The sequence below is a fragment of the Mesoplodon densirostris genome, chromosome 1 (genome assembly GCF_025265405.1).
Source record: "Mesoplodon densirostris isolate mMesDen1 chromosome 1, mMesDen1 primary haplotype, whole genome shotgun sequence".
NCBI classification, from domain to species: domain Eukaryota; kingdom Metazoa; phylum Chordata; class Mammalia; order Artiodactyla; family Ziphiidae; genus Mesoplodon; species Mesoplodon densirostris.
Window position 1 is genome coordinate 137,899,958 of NC_082661.1, and position 23,624 is coordinate 137,923,581.

At 37.1% G+C, this 23,624-nt stretch overlaps 1 protein-coding gene across 9 annotated transcripts in view; it reads right to left on the reverse strand.

Annotated features, from left to right (window-relative positions):
* The window catches only part of ADGRL3 (adhesion G protein-coupled receptor L3), a 585,975-nt gene that overhangs the window by 170,163 nt on the left and 392,188 nt on the right, over window positions 1–23,624 (reverse strand). For 6 of the 9 annotated variants that reach the window (XM_060090762.1, XM_060090771.1, XM_060090735.1 and 3 more), the window contains 2 exons: window positions 4,755–5,057; window positions 2,566–2,669 (listed from right to left, as the gene is read on the reverse strand). In XM_060090762.1, the coding sequence (XP_059946745.1) occupies window positions 2,566–2,669; window positions 4,755–5,057 (407 nt within the window). The remainder of the gene's footprint in view (window positions 1–2,565; window positions 2,670–4,754; window positions 5,058–23,624) is intronic. The other 3 variants (XM_060090753.1, XM_060090744.1, XM_060090782.1) reach the window with 1 other exon arrangement.

The following is a 23,624-nucleotide window of genomic DNA, read 5'->3' on the forward strand; positions in this document are numbered from 1 at the left end:
TCTCTCTGCCCTAGGAGGTGGACTTACATGATGTTAGTAAGAGCACCCTTCTTCTCTGGCTTTTGTTTGGGTTTGGCCAGTGGTGAGTCTGGGCACGTGAGGAGGCTGGAAGAGGTGAGTGGGTGAGATCAGAGTATTTATTCGCCTAGATCTTTTCTGAAGATTTGCCTGAGGCTAGGTTGTGTCTCTTGTCTATAGGTCATCTTTCTTTTTTTTTTTTTTTTTTTTTTTTTTTGCGGTACGCAGGCCTCTCACTGTTGCGGCCTCTCCCGTTGCGGAGCACAGGCTCCGGACGCACAGGCTCAGCAGCCATGGCTCACGGGCCCAGCCGCTCCGCGGCATGTGGGATCTTCCCGGACCGGGGCACGAACCCGTGTCCCCTGCATCGGCAGGTGGACTCTCAATCACTGAGCCACCAGGGAAGCCCCATCTTTCCTCTCAAGGATACCGTGTTACCAGTTTTCTGTCATTCCATTGATCTGGCAACCAGAGGCCTAGGGTTGGGAACAGGCTCCATCCCTATTACTAGCTCTGGGTTCCTCTCAATCCCTTGCAGTTCACCTCTGCTCCCACAAATGCCACTGTAAACAAACCCTCTTCAAAGGTTCCATCTGTTTGTTTTTGGGACTCAGGTACTGAGGGAGTAAATGAGCAAAGGGATGAATTCTGTGGAAGATGCTTTGGGGAGAAGGGAGAGAAAATAGGGACAAATAACTCTGTGGACAGCACATACAAATTCTCTCTCAGAAGCTTATGATGTGAATAGTTAAAAGTGTTAGAGTTTTGTGGTAACCTGTTCAACTATCATTTATGTTTAATGAATAGCATAAATAGTTGGAGGTATAAGTAAAAGAGTGGAGAGAAGTGAAGAGAGACTAGGTAAGTGGGTGTGGGATATAAAGGCCATCATGATCTATTCACAGTGTAGCCAGTGTTGTGACTAAATGTGACATGTTGATAAAGGTAGACCCAGCTAAATACCAGCTCCAGCACTGACCTGGCAATAGTTACATAAGCCAATTCACAGGGTTCAAAAACCTCCTGTTATACTTTTGACAATTCTATAAATTTATAAGTAATCAAGCTAAGGTATTATTATAAATTCCAACTCTCTAAGTTGTATAATCTTAATATAATTATAATACAACATAATTTTACACGTGCTACAGGATTACACAGAAATGCTCCAAAAGAACGGAACATACTTGCTATAAAACAAAAACATTCCATCCCTAAATCAAATGGGCAAGAGCTGTCTGCTCTTTGCAAGGAATTGTGCCTTTTGTCACAAGATTAGCAGGTCTGCAGAGGAAAGAAAATAATTAAGCATCATTATCAGTTAAAGTCACCAGTAATTTCTGCAATGAAATAGGCCAACCATATTCAGGAATTATCATGAAAACATTCACTTTCTAGGTGAATTATTACTGAATTAATATTAACCCCCAGGCTTAGTACATAGGGAATATTTTTTAAAAGTCACTAATGTAAGGAGATATGCTACTGATCTTTTAATCTGATCACATTCAGGAAGAGTTACTTGCCCTGGGGTCTGAGCTACATTGTAATAAAAATCAAAGGACATAAAAACTGTGGCAGGAACAGTACTGAAATTGGAGAAGCATCATTATGAATAGCAACAAGTATGGAGATGCACATGTAAGAGGGTAACTGGAGTCAATATAACCACTGTTCTTCCATGATTTAGGGTAAATAGATGGTTATGGCTCATCTGCTAAACAATCTACTGGGTAGATATTTATGGATTATTGAACAGTATATTATTGAGGATAAGCCTGGTTAAAAACAAATAGAGAAAAGAGCAAATGGCACAGAGAGGCTTTTAGTAAGGCCATCATTTGTAATACTTCTCAGGAAAAATCTCTTTCAGAAATTCCTCAGCATAGCTAATGTAACATAGAAGGACTCTCCATTTTAAGAGTGCATAAATCCGCACAAATTGCTATAATAAGGATTCATCCCATAGCCCTTTTGGCATAAATGCACATCTGGTCTCTGTTTGCAATGAAATCAATTCAAAGCCCCACAGTGCATTAATAATAAAAATGTTCAACATATTGCAACCAAATAAGCCCTGCAAATTTGAGTCTTCAAGATTCTGTCACATGTGTGTATACTTTTAACACTGATAAATGATTAGGTTACAGAACATTTATCAAATGGATTAAGATTCCAAAGGTAGACTTTTTTTTTTGTAATTATTATTTCCACAGGAAAATCCATATGTATATATGCTAGAAGCTTTTGCTTGCTTGATTTATAATACCTCTTGGACTTTTATATCTGTAGTTCACAATACCATAAAAATTTTATTAATAATAAAACTGCCTGGCTTAGAGGAAGTACATGGATTTCCTCTTTAAGAACAACAAAATTCTAGAATTAGCTCATAGAATATTAGGCTTGTCATTAAATCTTAAAATAAAATGGAGAATTTTTTCCACATTAATTAAAAAAATATTGACTATTTTGTTTACAGCAGTTATAGTCAACAACAGAGGATCTAGATCTGGCAAAGTCTTCCTTGTCAGTGACATGATTTACCTTCTGTGTTATATGGCTGACCCAAGGAGAAGAGCAGTTGCTAAGGTCTGGTCCTTGGGGATCCCAGATTCCATCAGGAGCCAGGCATAGATAAGTTGATACTCCTAAAATAATGAGAGAAATAGGTCTGTTTCAAATGTTCAAACCATCTTTTTATAATGACTTTATATCCATAATATGTTCAAATATGAGCAAAGGTAAGACTATGATCATTAAACTGAAGTAATGTCTATTAAAACACCATGTACAGTGCCTAGCAAGCAATTGGCATTAGAGAAACATAACACAACAAACACTCAATGTTTTTAAAGCATTTGCTGACAACTACACCAGGTACAGGGAATAACTTCATGAATTAGATGAATGTAGTACCTGACTCCATGGGGCTTACTGTTTGAGTTTTCAGAGGCAAGGTAGCTGTTGAGTCTTAAAGGAATCAGTCTGCAGGTTTTTCAGGAAAACAAGGTGGGTAAGGGCATTCCAGGCAAAGGAAAAATATGCTGTCTTTGGGAATCATCAAGTGTTTTGAATTGAGGTCTAGTGGGTAGGGGAGTTGTATTTAATGGAGTTGGAAAGGCTGGCAGAGCCAGATCATAAACGCCCTTGTCTGTCATCTGTAGGTGCTGGAAAATCAATGAAGACCATTACGCAGAGGAGACAAATGGGCTGATTTAGGCTGTAGAAAGATAACTGTGGCAGCAGCATGGAGGATGAATTTCAGGGAGTGATATGGAAGTTGTGAGGAAGCTATTGCAATAATTCAGGTGAGAAAAGACTGTGTGGGCCTTGGACAGGGGCACAGCAGAGGGGACAGAGAAAGGGTAAAAAGAAGACTGCAGAGTAAGCACAGTCACCTGGGAGGGAGGGCTTCAGAAGGTTTTCTGTAAATCTCTTTCTCAATTTTCACAGAACAAGAACAACATACTTCTGTAGTGCTTTGCAGTTTGCAAACTGCTTTCAAATAAAGTATTTCACTAACCTCTACAACAAACATCTGAAGAAAGGGGGGCTGTTATTATTTCTCTTTTAGAGATAAAGGAACTGAGGTACAGAACTAAGGAGACAGTGCTAAGAGAAAAGTTCAAAATGTTTTCTGATTCCAATACCACAGAAAACTCTGGAACTAAATATTGTGCCCCTTCATAAAGGGAAGGAAGATCTCAGAATATTTTTAAACACTTTGATGAAAACAAATTAAATGTGCACTTTTATATATCTTCTTATCTTCCCACCACTTCATATACCATGGAATTCAGAAGGACATTTCCACATTGAAACTTTGTTAAGACAAACCTATTGAAGTAACCAAATCAATAACACCCAAAATCACAGCTCCTAACAATGCTGGTCTAGTGATGTCTATTATGCATTTGTTTTATTTACACATTTTATGCAATAATGCAAATTTTATGCAGGGTGTCAAGTATTAGTTTTATGAAGATCAATATCTGTAACAATAAGAAATCAAACTATTTCTGGCTTAAAATTGTAAATAATAATATGGTTACCATTTGGTGATATTATGAATCACATCAGCAAAAAGAAAAAGGTGGGGGGACAAAGAGCTATCAAGTTCTTGACTACCTCCTAGAGAAAACAATGCAGGATTGATCTCTCTAGTGGATGCTGTGTAAGAGGAGGCTGGCTCCTGCCAGCATCATCCCTGACAATGTCAAGAGGCTCCAACTATTAAAGGACAGCTATGATGACTGGTAATAAAGGATAGTCAAATCTTCTCTTTTGTTAAATGTTAGGTAGTTTCAATGATCATCTAATACAGAAGTCCTTGATCTAGTTTTCTGCAATAAACATTTGACAATTGGTCACAAGCATGAGAACTAGCTCCCACCAATCCAGTGATTCACTCTGGGCTGTTGCATAGGTGAGCTGGCCCTTTGGAGTAGCTGGGATATCCATAGCTTAACTGTAACTTGACCTCACAGCATGGGTGAAAACTATTGATCTCACAGGTATTCCCACCAAATTCTCACCTGTGACTTCTTCAGGTTGCATTCTCAAACTCTGAAAATACTTGGCTATAAATTGTAATTTGGCTGAGTCCAGAATTTAATCAAATGTTAAGTAACAAAACTACGTTGTGACCAAAAAAAAAAAAAAGAAAAAAAAACCTAGGAAAGCAAGCCAAAGTAACAATACACTTTTAGCTCAGCTCTGTAGGACAGACTTACCTATAGTTCCTGCAGGGCACGGCTGCTTTGCCATCTGTCCTTGACGGGTCTTAAACCACATGATTTCTCGAGCTTCCACAGCCTCACAGCTCTCTTCCAGAACTGGGATTTGGGATGATCCTGACAGAAGGTGTGTGGTAATGTCATCAAGTACCTCAACTGCTGGAGATGCGGTGCTGATATTCCGGTTTCTTCTTCCTGACACCGATGGGGTGGTACTCCTGCCTGGGCTCCAAGTTGTGGTCCGAAGGGTGGTACTGGTAGTGGTGCTTCCCGTGCCAAGAGGTCCTGTGGTAGAGATATCTGAAATAAAATTCAGAAGAAAACGCCTACATTGCTTGTTCACAGTAGGACCTAAAAACGTCCTAATACTTCAGAAGTCATTTTTATTTGACAATTCATGGAGCCTTAAACATGGGAAAAATAAGCCAATATCAAAATATCAGAGTGCTACTTGAATATCAAGACAGTAATTTGACTAATGCTAAATGTAGGCTTGTTTCTAGTTTTTCTCAACTTCAATTACAGAAAACAAAGTTACAGCACAGTTCAACTCTTCAGTAAGCTTTAAGAAGCTTACTGGCCTTTTGGACTATTAGGGGATTAAAACATTTACAGCCCTCTCCTTAGAATCTTTAAATTCGGTATAGGAAGGGAGAGAGCTATATACAATATTTTTTCCACATTAACTATAACATGAATTTCTAAAGATGTAGCAAAAAAAAACAAAATCCGAAATTAAAGTGCTCACAAGCTAAAAGGTAAAGAGCAATTCTGAGTATAATATCCTTAACACAAATTCGAGTAGCATGATTTACGCTGATGCTCTTAAAACAGACCCATTGTATCAAAACTTTCAAACTTCACATTAGTAACTTCCAATTAGTGTTCATAAATTATTTTCTAACTAGATTTTTAAAGTGGCATTTTCCAAGTTCCAGATAAAAGTGGTTAGGTTCCTTGATTAGATATTAACAGGTTATTAAATCTATAATGTATACAAAGCAATGTCTTAATGATACTATAGAAATAATCACTGCAGAGAATTATCTTTCTGGTAAAATATATTCAGATTCCCATCATAGGAATGCAAGCGTGTACCAGGCCTCCACATACATACACTGCTTTCCTAACTGTAAGACTAGAAACTACTCTTTTTTTTTTTTTTTTCTTTTGCGGTACGCGGGCCTCTCTCTGTTGTGGCCTCTCCCGTTGCGGAGCACAGGCTCTGGACACGCAGGCTCAGCGGCCATGGCTTATGGTCCCAGCCGCTCCACGGCATGTGGGATCCTCCCGGACTGGGGCACGAAACTTCGTCCCCTGCATTGGCAGGTGGACTCTCAACCACTGCGCCACCAGGGAAGCCCAGGAAATACTCTTAATCTCACTCACTGGCAATAAACAGTGGGGGAACTGGCTCTGGTCAGATTCAAAGTAGCATAGGTTTAAGAAACTGAAGGGAGAACTGTGATGAGCCTCCTGTTGTTTGTCATTCATGGTCTGCTTTACCATGTCATCAGTTAGACTCTGCTGCCCTAGAAGAGATGCCAAATCCATCACAGTATATTTGGTGCATAAAATAGAATAGAGATTGCAGGGGGAGGGTCTATGAATTTTTCAAACACTTATTTATTTATTTATTTATTTTAACATCTATTGGGAGTATAATTGCTTTACAATGGTGTGTTAGTTTCTGCTTTATGACAAAGTGAATCAGCTATACATATACATATATCCCCATATCTCCTCCCTCTTGCATCTCCCTCCCACCCTCCCTATCCCACCCCTCTAGGCGGTCAGAAAGCACCAAGCTGATCTCCCTGTGCTATTGTGGCTGCTTCCTACTAGTTATCTATTTTACATTTGGTAGTGTATTTATGTCCATGCCACTCTCTCACTTGGTCTCAGCTTCCCCTTCCCATGTCCTCAAGTCCATTCTCTATGTCTGTGTCTTTATTCCTGTTCTGCCCCTATGTTCATCAGAACCATTTTAAACACTTATTTAATAATTGAAATTGTAGCATTTCTGAAATGATACTATTTGCTATTTTGTCTTCTTGCTTGTTCTTCTGTTTCCTCTCCCCTTCTTCCTCCATTTTCTCTCACATTCTCTCACCACATGAATGGTAATGTTCATAACTACATTTACTCAAAGTTCATACAAGAAACCAGAGTATCCTTCTTCCCCCCCCCTTTTTTTTTCTGTATACACCATATCCCCCAAATTGCCAAGTCTGGCAGATTCCGTCTCATTTAAACAATTTCTTGGAGACCTTCAAGATGGGGGAGGAGTAAGATGTGGAGATCACCTTCCTCCCCACAAATACATCAGAAATACATCTACATCTGGAACAACTCCTATAGAACACCTCAGACTTCCTAAAAGGCAAGAAACTCCCCACGTACCTGGGTAGGGCAAAAGAAAAAAGGAAAAACAGAGACAAAGAATAGGGACAGGACCTGACCTCTGGGAGGGAGCTGTGAAGGAGGAAAGGTTTCCACACACTAGGAAGCCCCTTCACTGGCAGGGTGGCGGGGAAACGCTGGAGCCACAGAGGAATGTTCAGGTACAGGGGTGCAGAGGGCAAAGCAGAGAGATTCCTATACAGAGGATTGGTGCTGACCAGTACTCACCAGCGTGAGAGGCTTGTGTGCTCACCCTCCCAGACGGGTGGGTGCTGGGAGCTGAGGCTCGGGCTTCAGAGGTTAGATCCCAGGGAGAGGACTGGGGTTGGCTGCGTGAACACAGCCTGAAGGGGGCTAGTGCACCACAGCTAGCTGGGAGGGAATCAGGAAAATGTCTGGAACTGCCTAAGAGGCAAGAGACCATTGTTTTGGGGTGCGGGAGGAGAGGGGATTCAGAGCACCGCACAAATGAGCTCCAGAGACAGGCATGAGCCGCAGCTGTCAGCGTGGACCCAGAGACGGGAATAAAAGGCTAAGGCTGTTGCTGCAGCTGCCAAGAAGCCTGTGTGCAGTCACAGGTCACTATCCACACCTCTCCTCTGGGAGCCTGTGCAGCCTGCCACTGCCAGGGTCCCATGATCCAGGGTCCCGTGATCCACGGACAACTTCCCTGGGAGGACACACGGTGCGCCACAAGCTGTCGCAATATCACGCCAGCCTCTGTCGCCAGAGGCTGGCCCCGCATCCTGGACCCCTCTCTCCCTCCGGCCTGAGTGAGCCAGAGCCTCCTAATCAGCTGCTCCTTTAATGCCGTCCTGTCTGAGTGAAGAACAGATGCCCTCAAGTGACCTACATGCAAAGGCGGGGACAAATTCAAAGCTGAACCCCAGGAGCTGTGCGAACAAAGAAGAGAAAGGGATATTTCTCCCAGCAGCCTCAGAAGCAGTGGATTAAATCTCCACAATCAACTTGATATACTCTGCATCACTGGAATAGCTGAATAGACAATGAATCATCCCAAAATTGAGGTGGTGGACTTCCGGATCAAATGTAGACATGGGATTTGCTTTTTGCATCTAATTTGTTTCAGGTCTTATGTTTACCTTAGTTTAGTATTTAGAGCTTATTATCATGGTAGATTTGTTTATTGATTTGGCTGCTCTCTTCCTTCTGTATATATATATACATTTTTTTTCCTTTTTCTCTTTCTTGTGAGTGCGTATTTGTATGCTTCTTTGTGTGATTTTGTCTGTATAGCTTTGCTTTTAACATTTGTCCTAGGGTTCTGTGTGTCAGTTTTTTTTTTTTTATTTTTAGTATTGTTTTTAGTGCTTATTATCATTGGTGGATTTGTTTTCTGGTTTCAATGCTCTCTTCTTTCTTTCTTATTTTTTTATTACAGTAATTTGTTTATGTTTAATAATTAAAAAAATTAATTTTAATAACTTTCTTTTCTTTCTTTCCCTCTCTCCCTCCCTCTCTCTCTCTCTGTCTCTCTCTCCCCCCCCTCCTTTTTCTTCTCATCCATGTGGCTGACAGGGTCTCCATGCTCCAGTCAGGTTTAAGGCCTGTGCCTCTGAGGTGAGTTGAAAAGAGACCTCCCGGCTCCACGTGATATCAAACAACAAAAGCTCTCCCAGAGATCTCCATCTTAACACTAAGACCTGGCTCCACTCAATGACCAGCAAACTCCACTGCTGGACACCCTATGCCAAACAATTAGCAACACAGGAACACAACCCTACCCATTAGCAGAGAGGCTGCCTAAAATATAAAAAGGTCACAGACACCCCAAAACACACCACAGGACATGGTCCTGCCCACAAGAGAGACAAGATCCAGTCCCATCAGCCAGAACACAGGCCCCAGTCCCCTCCACAAGGAAGCCTAGATAACCCACTGAACCAAACTTAGCCACTGGGGGCAGACACCAAAAACAACAGGAAATATGAACCTCCAGCCTGCAATAAGGAGACCCCAAACATAGTAAGTTAAGCAAAATGAGAAGACAGAGAAATATGCAGCAGATGACGGAGCAAGGAAAAAACCCACTAGAACAAACACATGAAGAGGAAATAGGCAGTCTACCTGAAATAGAATTCAGACTAATGATAGTAAAGATATCCAAAGTCTTGGACATACAATGGAGAAAATATAAGAAAAAATTAACAAGGACCTAGAAGAATTAAAGAGCAAACAAACAATGAAGAATAACACAATAAATGAAATTAAAAATTATCTAGAGGGAATCAATAGCAGAATAACTGAGGCAGAAGAACAGATAAGTGACCTCAAAGATAAAATAGTGGAAATAATGACCACAGAGCAGAATAAAGAAAAAAGAATGGAAAGAATTGAGGACAGTCTCAGAGACATCTGGGACAACATTAAATGCACCAACATTCGAATTATAGGGGTCCCAGAAGAAGAAGAGAAAAAGAAAGGGATTGAGAAAATATTTGAAGAGATTACAGTTGAAAACTCCCTAATATGGGAAAGGAAATAGTCAATCAAGTCCAGGAAGCATAAAGAGTCCCATACAGGATAAATCCAAGGAGAAACATGCCAAGACACATATTAATCAAACTATCAAAATTTAAATACAAAGAAAAAATATTGAAAGCAGCAAGGGAAAAGCAACAAATAACACAAAAGGGAATCCCCATAAGGTTAACAGCTGATCTTTCTGCAGAAACTCTACAAGCCAGAAGGGAGTGGCAGAACATATTTAAAGTGATGAAAGGGAAAAAACTATAAACAAGATTACTGTACCCAGCAAAGATCTCATAGAGATTTGATGGAGAAATTAAAACCTTTACAGACAAGCAAAAGCTAAGAAAATTCAGCACCACCAAACCAGCTTCAAAACAAATGCTAAACGACCTTCTCTAGGAAGGAAACACAAGAGAAGGGAAAGACCTACAATAACAAACCCAAAACAATTAAGAAAATGGTAATAGGAAACATACATATAGATAATTACCTTAAATGTAAATGGAATAACTGCTCCAACCAAAAGACATAGACTAGCTGAATGGATACAAGAACAAGACCCATATATGTGCTGTCTACAAGAGACCCACTTCAGACCTAGGGACATATACTGACTGAAAGTGGGGATGGAAAAAGATATTCCATGCAAATGGAAATCAAAAGAAAGCTGGAGTAGCAATTCTCATATCAGAAAAAATAGACTTTATGATAAAGACTACTAAAAGACACAAAGAAGGACACTATATAATGATCAAGGGACAAATCCAAGAAGAAGATATAACAATTGTAAATATTTATGCACCCAACACAGGAGCACCTGAATACATAAGGCAAATGCTAAAAGCCATAAAAGCGGAAATCGACAGTAACACAATCATAGTAGGGGACATTAACACCGACTTTCACCAATGGAAAGATCATACAAAATGAAAATAGATAAGGAAACACAAGCTTTAAATGAAACATTAAACAAGATGGACTTCATTAACATTTAGAGGACATTACATCCAAAAGTAACAGAATACACTTTCTTCTCAAGTGCTCATGGAATATTCTCCAGGATAGATCATACTTGGATCACAAAACAAGCGTTGGTAAATTTAAGAAAATTGAAATTGTATCACATAACTTTTCCAACCACGACGCTATGAGACTAGATATCAATTACATGAAAAAATCTGTAAAAAATACAAATACATGGAGGCTAAACAGTACACTACTAAATAAAGAAGAGATCACTGAAGAAATCAAAGAGGAAATCAAAAAATACCTAGAAAAAAATGACAATGAAAACACAATGACCAAAAATGTATGGGATGCAGCAAAATACTGCACAGAAATCTTGTGCACTCCTATACACTAATAATGAAAAGTCTGAAAGAGAAATTAAGGAAACACTCTCATTTACCATTGCAATAAAAAGAATAAAATACCTATCAATAAACTTACCTAAGGAGACAATAGACCTGTATGCAGAAAACTATAAGACATTGATGAAAGAAATTAAAGATGATACAAATAGATGGAGAGATATACCATGTTCTTGGATTGGAAGAATCAACATTGTGAAAATGACTCTACTACCCAAAGCAATGTACAGATTCAATGAAATCCCTATCAAACTACCACTGGCATTTTTCACAGAACTAGAACAAAAAATTGCACAATTTGTATGGAAACACAAAAGAGCCTGAATAGCCAAAGCAATCTTGAGAAAGAAAAATGGAGCTGGAGGAATTAGGCTCCCTGACTTCAGACTATACTACAAAGCTACAGTAATCAAGACAGTATGGTACTGGCACAAAAACAGAATATAGATCAATGGAACAGGATAGAAAGCCCAGAGATAAACCCATGCACATATGGTCACCTTATCTTTGATAAAGGAGGCAGGAATGCACAGTGGAGAAAGGACAGTCTCTTCAATAAGTGGTGCTGGGAAAACTGGACAGGTACATGTAAAATAATGAAATTAGAACACTCCCAAACACTATGCACAAAACTAAACTCAAAATGGATTAAAGACCTAAATGTAAGGCCAGACACTATAAAACTATTAGAGGAAAACATAGAACACTCTATGACATAAATCACACCAGGATCCTTTTTGACCCACCTCCTAGAGAAATGGAAATAAAAACAAAAATAAACAAATGGGACCTAATGAAACTTAAAAACTTATGCACAGCAGAGGAAAACATAAGCAAGATGAATGGGAGAAAATATTTTCAAATGAAACAACTGACAAAGGATTAATCTCTAAAATTTACAAGCAGCTCATGGAGCTCAATATTAAAAAAACAAACAACCCAATCCAAAAATGGGCAGAAGACCTAAAACGATATTTATCCAAAGAAGATATACAGATTGTCAACAAACACATGAAAGGATGATCAACATTACTAATCATTAGAGAAATGCAAATCAGAACTACAATGAGGTATCTCCTCACACAAGTCAGAATGGCCATCATCAAAAAATCTACAAACAGTAAATGCTGGAGAGGGTGTGGAGAAAAGAGAACCCTCTGGCACTGTTGGTGGGAATGTAAATTGATACAGCCACTATGGAGAACAGTATGAAGGTTCCTTAAAAAACAAAAAATAGAGCTACCATGTGACCCAGCAATCCCACTACTGGGCATATACCCTGAGAAAACCATAATTCAAAAAAATATGTGTATCACAATGTTCACTGCAGCACTACTTACAATCACCAGGACATGGAAGCAAACTAAGTGTCCATCAACAGATGAATGGATAAAGAAGATGTGGCATGTATATACAGTGGAATATTACTTAGCCATAAAAAGAAAGGAAATTCAGTTAATTGTAGTGAGGTGGATGGACCTAGAGACTGTCATACAGAGTGAAGTAAGTCAGAAAGAGAAAAACAAATACCGTATGCTAACATGTATAATGGAATCTAAAAAAAAAAAAAAAAAAGTTTCTGAAGAACCTCGGGGCAGGACAGGTATAAAGATTCAGTCGTAGAGAATGGACTTGAGGACATGGGGAGAGGGAAGGGTAAGCTGGGATGAAATGAGTGAGTGGCGTGCAAATATATGCACTACCAAATGTAAAATAGATAGCTAGTGGGCAGCAGCTGCATAGCACAGGGAGATCAGCTTGGTGCTTTGTGACCACCTAGAGGGATGGGATAGGGAGGGTGGGAGGGAGATGCAAGAGGGAGGAGATATGGGGATATATGTATATGTATAGCTGATTCACTTTGATATAAAGAAGCAACTAACATGGCATTGTAAAGCAATTATACTCCAATAAAGATGTTAAAAAAAAATATTTCTCTTTCTTCCCAATCACCATTATCTGTGTTCAACCTGCCATCATCTATGAATGAAAACGGTGGCCTTTTAACATTTTTCCTAATAAAAGCAACACCAGAGGAAAATGCCAATACTGGTATTTCAATATGTACTTTTGCAAAATACAAATTCAGGATTTAGTAAACAAAATTTTTGGCACTAAGCATTTAACACAATTCAAATATAATATTTAGCAAAGTATTTTTAAACAAGTGTAATTGAAGTCTTAAAATTATAAACAGTAAAAATTATTATAATATACATTGTTTACATATAAAATTATCAGAATTTCCAAAAAGAAAACATAAAAGTAAGAAAATTTAATAATAATGAGCTGAAAATCAAATATTATTTATTAATGTTAATTAATGTTAAAGTAAATAATATAATTGTATTAATACTTAGCATTGGCTTTTAAAAAATATGTGTCAATTGTGTCATTGCTGGGAATATAAGCACATTTTTTGTGCAAATTTTTCTAGTTGATGGAAAAAATATTTTTGACCTCATACTACTTGATGGAGTAGTAAGGCAATAGTTAAAAGCTAACTTCAAGTTATTTTCTCTGACTCCAATTTCAGTAATGCCATCTCTCATTTGTACTTTTGAAGGGATGATTTTGAATAACAAATTTTTGAAAGGGACTCTGAATCTTTTCATTGATAATGAGCTACAGTTTTTGTTTCAAAAAAAGTCTTTTTAGTTCTTTGTAGTCTACTTTGATCATGTAGAAACAGAGACTCATATCAGTTAGCTGTATTAGTGAAATAATCTCATGGTCAAATTTACTCGTTCAAGAAGTTTTTGATCTAGAGAAGAAATTAATTTAAAAATAGAAGCTGTGATTTTCAGTGGTCTTCCTTCTCTTCCTGAGAATTGTATAGGTACTAAAGAATGCTTTCTAAATAAATGTAGCCTTCTTCACTTAGAAATTTTAATTAACATACAACCCTCTGGGAGAAGAGGGGATTTGTTTTGTAATCATTTTTGCTCTGATAAAACTGCATCATCACATTTCTGGTGAGAAGATTCTCTGGCCTATTTTCTCAATAACACAAATCATGCACAAGGAGCAATGACATATTATCATAAGACTTTTGTTTACTCTGATTCCAGACTTGCCAAGTTTGAATAGAATTGTCTTTTAGCATAGATTTTATATATGTATCATTGTGCTCTATTTAAATGATCCAGATTTCAGAGTTTTAAAAACTATAGTATCCCACCAATAAGTATTTAACAATAGCATCACATAATGAAAATCAGTGTTCTTATTTTTCTCTAAAATAAGCTTACTCAAACCATTCTTCACCTTTTGCCAAAGGCATCTCTTAGGGTATACACTGGAATGTTACTCCCCAGATTAAAATCCCCAGATGGTTTCTATCTGCCCTCCAAATAAAGCTGAACCCCCTTTCTTCATGCCTATAGCCCTTAGGAGTTTCTTTCTCCAGCTCATTTATAATGCATTTTAATCTTTTACTTCTACTCATAAACCATACAAAATTACCAGTAGTTTCCCAGTTGTCCCCTGTTCTTTTGGCCTCAGGGTCTTTGCATATGCTGCAGTACTCCTGCCCCCATTTCCACCTAGTAATTCCTATGTATTCTGTGGGGCTTAGATCGGATACCATCTCCATCAAGGAACCTTTTCAAATTTAACAAGACAGGGTTTTATACTACAATGTGTTTTGTCAATATCATTTCCTCAACTTTTGGCCTTCTGTCTGACTAAGAGTTAATAAGCTCTCAGCCAAGATAGATGACCATCAGGAATAGGTCAAGGAAGCAGGAGAGGGTCCCGTTGTAAAAATTCACAAAAGATGGGAAAGGATAAGTAAAAAGAAATAGCAAATGGAGTAGCTAAGAATCCCTACAGTTGATGGGCTGCAAAAGTTATTTGATAAATGCATTTTACTCTACATTAAGAAAACTTAAAGAAATAACTCTAAGAGAAAATAAACAGGGAGAATACAAAGCCCCTCTTTCCTCAAATTACCTTATCTCAGAACAATCATATTTAAATTGAACATATTTTTGTGAAGCAATAACACTGATAAAAGATATATATATATTTTTTTTCTTTTTTTTTGCGGTACGCGGGCCTCCCACTGCTGTGGCCTCTCCCTTTGCGGAGCACAGGCTCTGGACGCGCAGGCTCAGTGGCCATGGCCCATGGGCCCAGCCGCTCTGCGGCATGTGGGATTTTCCCGGACCGAGGCACGAACCCGTGTCCCCTGCATTGGCAGGCGGACTCTCAACCACTGCGCCACCAGGGAAGCCCAAGATATATATTTTTTAAGTTCAATTTGTTATGAAATACATTGCAAAGACTTTATTTAGTTTAATACAGAAGCACTACTGTTAAGGATCAGTATAGATCTCTTTTCCTTGGAACTGTGTCACAGAGAGATATCTACAAGCATGGTTGTCCCTTTCTGTTTGACTTTAAGCAGAGTAAAAGTCCATTTTAAAAGCTGTCCCTGATCCCCCATCCCTTCCCTACCATTTACGGCCATGTATGGCTCCCAAGAGCTCTGCTCAATGCCAGCTTTTGGCAGAATAAGTACTACTAGTGACATACATGTTGTCACCAGTGCCCAGGAAAGAGCAGGCCTTACTTCTAGATACTGTGAAAAAAGATCTAGATTCACGAAAGAGTTCTAGCAACACACTTTGGTGAAGTTCCAGCCTGTATCATATGTTATAAGGAGTTTTTCCTTCTCTATCATCCAGCAAGGTAAAAGTGATATGATACTTTTCCAGTGTACACTATTACTGAATCTTACCTGATGACATAGCTTAATAAAAGTATGAGTTTTTAGTGCCCCATATGCTTGAGGTTTTGTATCAGGGAAGGTTACTATGTAAAACAAAATAAGTTTGAGTGACTGTTTATATAAAACACTTTATCAAAATTGTGCAATTTTCCTTATTATTTTGTCATTGTTATTGTGCTTATACAGATTAGTATTTGGTTATCAGAAATGTAACCAAAAAAGTCCTTCATATTAACATTTTTCTCTCATAATTAACATTTATTTCCAAAATAAATTTTTAATTCTCTTGCCCTCTGAAATTTATTGTCCATGGGTTATTTCATTCTTATGATTTGATTTATTTTGCTTAATTTTTTTTCTTCAGCCTGCCTTGAAAAGAATAAATGTTATTTTGAATGTTACTACAGATTATACTCTGTGGAGTACACTATGGAAAACTGAAAATAAGTGACATTTGTATAGTGCTTTACATTTTGTAATGCTTTACCTTATCTCTATTATCTCATTGAATTCTTATTTTTAAATGTGCAGAGTAATTATAACTATGAATTCCTAATTTTACAAATGAGAGAACATAGGCTCAACTGGTAAGTGAATCATAATCATGCAAGTAGTAAGTCGGTGTCCTCTAATTCCATATTCCATATTTTTCATAATATGCTTTTAAAAGTGGCAGCCTGAATTATTTCATGCATTCTACAACTACAAGTCTTCCATAATGCTTTAAGAAGGGACTGAAGGAACTAAAATGATTCTAATAAAGCATTACTACTTTTTTTTTTTTTTTTTTTTTTTTTTTTTTTTGCGGTACGTGGGCCTCTCCCGTCGTGGAGCACAGGCTCCGGATGCGTAGGCTCAGCGGCCATGGCTCACGAGCCCAGCCGCTCCGCGGCATGTAGGATCTTCCCGGACCGGGGCACAAACTAGTGTCGCCTGCGTCGGCAGGCGGACTCTCAACCACTACACCACCAGGGAAGCCCAACGTTACTATTCTTGATCACAAAACACATTTATTATTTGGGATTGACACTGTGAATGGACTTAGTTGTTTTCCCCCAAAATTCATATGTTGAAGCCCTATTCCACATATGACTATATTTGGAGATAGAGCCTTTAAAGAGGTAATTAAGATTCAATGAATTCATAAGGGTGGGTTCCTAATACAATAGAACTGTTATCCATATAAGAAGAGAGATACCAGGGATACAGGGGTACAGAGTAAAGGCCATGTGAGGATATAGTGAGAAGGTGACCATCTTAAGTCAAGGAGAAGCCTAAGGAGAAACCAATCCTGCTAGCATCTTGAGCTTGAACTTTCAGCCATCAGAACTGTGAGAAAATGAATTTCTGTTGGCTTAAGCCACCTTGTCTGTGGCATTTTGTTGTTGCAGCCCTAGCAGACTAATACAGGCATCTTCTGAAAAATGTAATACTTAAAATAGAATATAAACCATGGAATCAAAAATAGGATAAACGTCATGATAGAATAAATATTTTCTTTCTACTCATGAAATACATGGACCTTCTTCTTGATTCTCCATTTTTCCCCTTCCTCTTTAAAATATGTACCTCCCCTCATGGTTTTCCCTTTACAAGCCTTTCTTTTGGGCTAACTTCATCCCAACATAAAGTATTTTGGTTGACTACAGAAGCATTTCCTTCTCCCCACCTTCCAAGCATTTAATCCAAGGTCAATTATTGAAGAATTCCTCCCAAGGATGTGATAAAGGAAAAATGAAAACCAAAACCATAACAATGCTTCAAGTGTCTTTTGGCTGCCTGTGCAGTGCTCTGGGTAGAAGAAAGAAATTCTGCCTGACCTCCATGAATGTCAGTTGGTGGCAGAAGATTTGATTACACTTAGTTTTTAAAAAGAAACATTATCAGTCATGAAATCTTGAAATTTTCCAATTATTTTCAGAATCCATCTATAATACTTGGCTCCATGGCCCCTTGAAATAGTGAAATTCTACATACTATCAGCCATGTGGGGGTAAAGTTATTTTTGTATCTTGATCCATTTATATTTTCTGATTCTCTCATAGAATATATTCTTACTGTATATAAAGAAAATTATCTGTTCTAATAAACATGAACTTGTAATGGCCTTATCATGTAAGATATTAAGGTAAAATAAAGGATTTTGGGGGCATCTTATAAGAATTATCTGCTACATACTTAGCCCTTACCATGCCAGGAACTGCACTGTATGTTTTATATATGTATTATAAGAAATACTAATTTAGTATTCCTGATAACCTTAGGGTAGCTATACTGATCTTCATTTTGGAGATGAAAGAAGTCAAATTAGGCAATTCTCCCAAGCTTATATAGCTGGAAAGTGATAGAACCAGGATTCTAATCCAAGTCTATCAAAATCTCTCCCTTTCTATTAGGATTATCCTATTGTTAAAAATTTAGACAAAATGTAATGACAGAAACATATATGTAAAAATAAATTTGGAAATTAATATGTCCCCAGTACTGCTCACATATACTTTCTTGGTATTGCTATGGCCTGGACCTATTGGGTAGTTTTGAGTACTTATTATGCATCTGGCACTATTCTGAGCACTTCACAGGAACTAGCCCATTTAATTCTGACAACAAATCTGTACTATTAATTCTCATGATTTTCAGATGGTGAAACTGAAGCACCAAGAGATTCAGTAATTTTTCTAAGGTTGAAAGTTCATAACAGAGAAACAACCTAGGCACACTCTTAACCACACTAACTTAGAAGGAATATTGATAACCTGAACTTGATCCACAGGAAATTACCTGTCCACTGATTGTGAGACTGGAGGAAGTAATCCTCTTTGAGCTAATTTCTTTCTGTTATGGCATGTCTAAGTCTCTTAACGTAAGGACCCCCAAGAAAAAACTATAAAGTCCAGAAAATTGAGTACAGTGTTGGGCACACAAGTAGGCAGTAAACAATCAGCAGTCATGTGAAATATAGCTGCTTTTTCATGAGCATATGTTATGTACCTGGTAGTGTGCTAATGCTTTACATGCATAATTGAGGTACGGAGAGGTGAAGATAATTTCTTAATTTCACATAGTTCAGAAGTGGTAAATCCAGGATTTTAATATGGATAGTTTGACTCCAAAACCCATGTGTAATCCATATTATCTGACAAAGATTTGAAGTCAATTTTTAAAGTATCAAGTCTAGAATATATTATTTGTCTATAAGAGAGCTAATTTCTAGGGATTATAAGATTAATTCATCCCATCCATATTTATTAATCATCTACCATATGACAGGAGTAGTACTGGGAATAAAACATTGAATATTGTTATCATGTTCTTCTCCCTCATGAAGCCCTAAGAAGCTTTATAGAAAATCTACTGAAGAAGTTAGGAAATAGAGCAGAAATATACTAAAAATATTATTTATTCAGTAAATATTTATTGGTGTTTGTTTTATACTAGACATTGTGATGGGTATCAAGGATTCAGAGATTAAGCAAAGAGCACTGCCCTCAAGAAGATTTTAATATAGTGTATTTTTTGGAAGGTACAAGATCTATTAATTTTTCTTCGTGCCACTTAGAAAAAATCTCTGTCAATTAAACTGTGGCATATCTTCAAGTGTTAGGTACATTCCAACTAATGAAATGCTAAGAGGTGAAATCATGAGAATCCTAGAGTTAATAAAATTCTGTAGTAACAGAAACGTCTCTTTATAATACAATGAGATAAATAATCATTTAAAAGAAACGTGACTTTGGACAAATTATAATATCTTTGTACTTTAGTTTTCTTTTTGTGTTTTTCACTAAATGGAGACAATAATATATATATATATTTGAGAAAAAAGTGTCAATATGGGTTTAAAGTACTTAGCAAAGTAAATGACAGAGAACAGATTAATAAGCATTTACTATCAGTAACAATGTTATTTATTTCCTAATAGAACCAAGAATTATTGGTTGTTTACCATGTGCCAATTGTTATTCTAAATGCAGGAGATAGAGAATTGAACAATAAAAACAATAAAAAATAAAAATCCCTGCCTTCATACAGCTTATATTTTATTAGGATAAATAGGACAAAAATTTAAAATATATAGCATATTAGATATTAAAAAGTGCTAAGGATAAGGAAAAAAAAAAACAGGGGAAGGGAAAGTAATCGGAAGTGTTAGTAGAGGAAATTGCAATTTTTAATACGGTGTCAGGCATTGCCTTGCTGTTATGGTGACAAGGAGGACCTGAAGGAAGTGGAGGAGTGAGAGATGTGAATAACTGCAGAGCATTCCAGGTAGAGGGAAGAGCATCCGCAAAGGTCTATATGCAGTGAGATGACCAGTGTTGTTGGAGCAACGTTAAAGAAAACAAGTATGGAATGAGATCACAGATGTGGTGAGGGGCTGAGCATATAGCACTTTATAGTTATAGGGAGGACTTTGGCATTTACTCTGTCTGGTGTGGGAAGCCACTGTACGGTCTGAGCAGAGGAAAGGTATGATCTGATTTAGGTTCACTTGGGTTGCTGTGTTTAAGAGTGACTGAATGGGAAGAGAACAGAAGTAGGGAGAACAAGTATCTATTTGACTATACGTCTGAGGTGTAAGTGGTGATCATAATGACTAGAATGATATGGGTCATGTGCATATATACAAGAGTATGGGGGTGTGAGAGCGGTGATGGCTTTTGAGTATGGAAACTATGATCCTCATTGGTACATAGTAGGCCTTGAACAATGCTGGTGGAATTGAGCTGATGTTTGATTCTTCATTTTAACAGAAGAAGAGTTAGCTCTTCTAATGTCAATTCTTCTTCAGCTCCATCTCAATTACTATTATTTATTTAAAATTGAAACAACCACATAGACATATTGACTTCAAACAGTATGAAAATATTCCCAAGGATTCCTGAGTTATAACCAACAGAGTTGTGTTGGTTTTCTCATTACTGCAAAATATTTAGAAGTTTTGATTTATGAGAATATTAAGTAAACTTTGGTGGCGACAAAACCATGCAAACAAAAAAACTGGGAGAATAAATTCAACTGAATTTGAGTTTACTGATTTCTCAACGACCAGCAAAGCATTCAAGGAGTGTAAGTAGTTAAATTGAGTTAGGATTTAGAATAATTCCTTACTTCTAGCCTTAATATTGTATTTTATTCCCCTACTTTTGACATCATTGTTATCCAGTTACTAAAATTATTGCCTAATATTTACAATGACATATGTTTTATTATTAACTTGTGAATTGTAGTTTACCTATGAAGACAAAGTGATTCCAAACTGTAAGGCTTACATATGATTTATTTGTAAGTATGAAGTTAAAATAAATTCAAGAAAAATAAAATTATTCTCTGTATTTAGAAATGAAATACTCAAAGTGAATAGCAAAGAAAAATTCATAATTAAAGCTTCAAGATTTTTTTAAAGAATGCAATTTTAGTAACTTTGATCTATTGCAGATGCTTGAAATAGTATATATGTGCTCACCCCTGTTACATATACACAAGTTTCCAAGAAACTGGCAAAATGTAAGGCCCTTTTTCAGGGTGGCTACAGTTCTTGGTTATTTGTTTTGCTGTTTACATGTAGAGTCTGGAAAAAAGAAGGTCATTATATTGCTTTCTAAGCACTTTCTTAAAAGCAAACAGTTAAACTCAAGCATTGATTTTTATTTTTTTAACCAATTAAACCTAACAGTGACACAAATGGGAGATCCAACTGCTAGGATCCTAGCTGCTAGGAAGAGAATACAAGTTTGAATATAACGTGGCCCCTCTCCCCAAGAAGTTTACAGGGTGGGCAGGCTCACTGTATTATGGGTTGTAGAGAGTCACATCTTGGCTCTCCACTATGCCCATCATCTTTCTTACAGTGATGAGACCACTAGACATTTCATTTTTTTCAGGTAATTTAAATTATAAAAAAGAAAAAGAGCTGTATTAATTGTCATATAAATCATTCTTAATTTCAAGTAAAACCATAAATATTCTTCTAAGTCACTTAATAATCAGCTTACAGATTACAGACTTGATAAATTAAGTCATTCTTCCAAAACCACATTTAAACTGTACAACTCTACAGCTATTACTGAGTGAAAGGAAATTTGATATTCTACTTTGTTTTCCATGAAAATATACTACCTGACATATATTAAATACTCAATAATGCATGATGGGTGAGTGATAGAATAATTATGCTTTATATTGAAAAGTATTTTCAGATCTATGAACATATGTTACTGTATCTTATTACATTCAGATTTTAATAAAGTTGGATTAAATAATTTAATCACCCACTCCAGATTAAATTTTGTAAGATTTAATATACAGGAGTTTCAAACTCAAATTTACATAATATTCAGTTATAATACAAGTATCAGAAAATACAGACCTAGACACTCAAGAAGCATAATATTTACATAGATAATAGTAATTAATGATTACTTTCCTCTAAAATAAAGGTAGGGGTAGAAATTGTCTATGTTAAGAGAATTAAGTGGTTAAGTGATTAGGCCAAGGTATTTTCTGTTATACATTCAGGAATAGAATTCAGGACATTTATCTCTGAGGCAATTTTTTCTTTGTTTGTCTGTTTTGCTTTAAGGTAAAATGTAGATAGATTTATTATTACCCTTTGTAAAGAGGTTGCAGGAAAATGGGGCTTGAGAAGATGGTCATGTCCCAGGTCTCGGGCAAGTTCCTGGGATGAGCCACCAAGTAAGGGTCCTTGGCTTCTCTCAGGAAAAAAATCAAGAGTGAGCCATAGGAAAGTGAAAACAGAAAAACACATTCTGTAGGCAGAACACAGTCCATCTCAAAAGGCCAGAGTGGCCCTGGGAGATACACACTCCACATACAGAGTATGAGCTGTTTCAGGTGAGAGCAGCCCTGAAATATGGGGTGGACAGTTTTTATGGGCTGCGTAATTACATAATTTAAAGAGTGGGAGATTTGAGCAGAAGCAAGAAGAACTAGAATTTTGCAGCCTGTGGAAGGAAAACCACATTCACAGAAACATAGACAAAATGAAAAGGCAGAGGACTTTGTACCAGATGAAGGAACAACACAAAACCCCAGAAAAACAACTAAATGAAGTGGAGATAGGCAACCTTCCAGAAAAAGAATTCAGACTAAAGATAGTGAAGATGATCCAGGACCTCGAAAAAAGAATGGAGGCAAAGATCGAGAAGATGCAAGAAATGTTTAACAAAAAACCTAGAATAATTAAAAAACAAACACCTAGAAGCATTGAAGAACAAACAAACACAGATGAAAAAATACAATAACTGAAATGAAAAATATACTAGAAGGAATCAATGGAAGAATAACTGAGGCAGAAGAACAGATAAGTGACCTGGAAGACAGAATGGTGAAATTCACTGCCATGGAACAGAATAAAAAAAAAGAATGAAAAGAAATGAAGACAGCCTAAGAGACATCTGGGACAACATTAAACATAACAACATTTGCATTATAGGGGTTGCAGAAGGAGAAGATAAAGAGAATGGACCCGAGAAAATATTTGAAGAGATTATATTAAAAACTTCCCTAACATGGGAACAGAAAGGGCTACTCAGCTCCAGGAAGCGCAGAGAGTCCCAGGTAGGATAAACCCAAGAAGAAACACACTGAGACACATAGTAATCAAACTGAGAAAAATTAAAGGCAAAAAATATATATATATATTGAAAGCAACAAGGGAAAAATGACAAATAACATACAAGGGAACTCCTATAAGGTTAACAGCTGATTTCTCAGCAGAAACTCTATAAGTCAGAAGGAAGTGGCACTAAATATTTAAAGTGATGAAAGGGAAGAAACTACAACCAAAATTACTCTACCCGACAAGCATCTCATTCAGATTTGATGGAGAAATCAAAAGCTTTA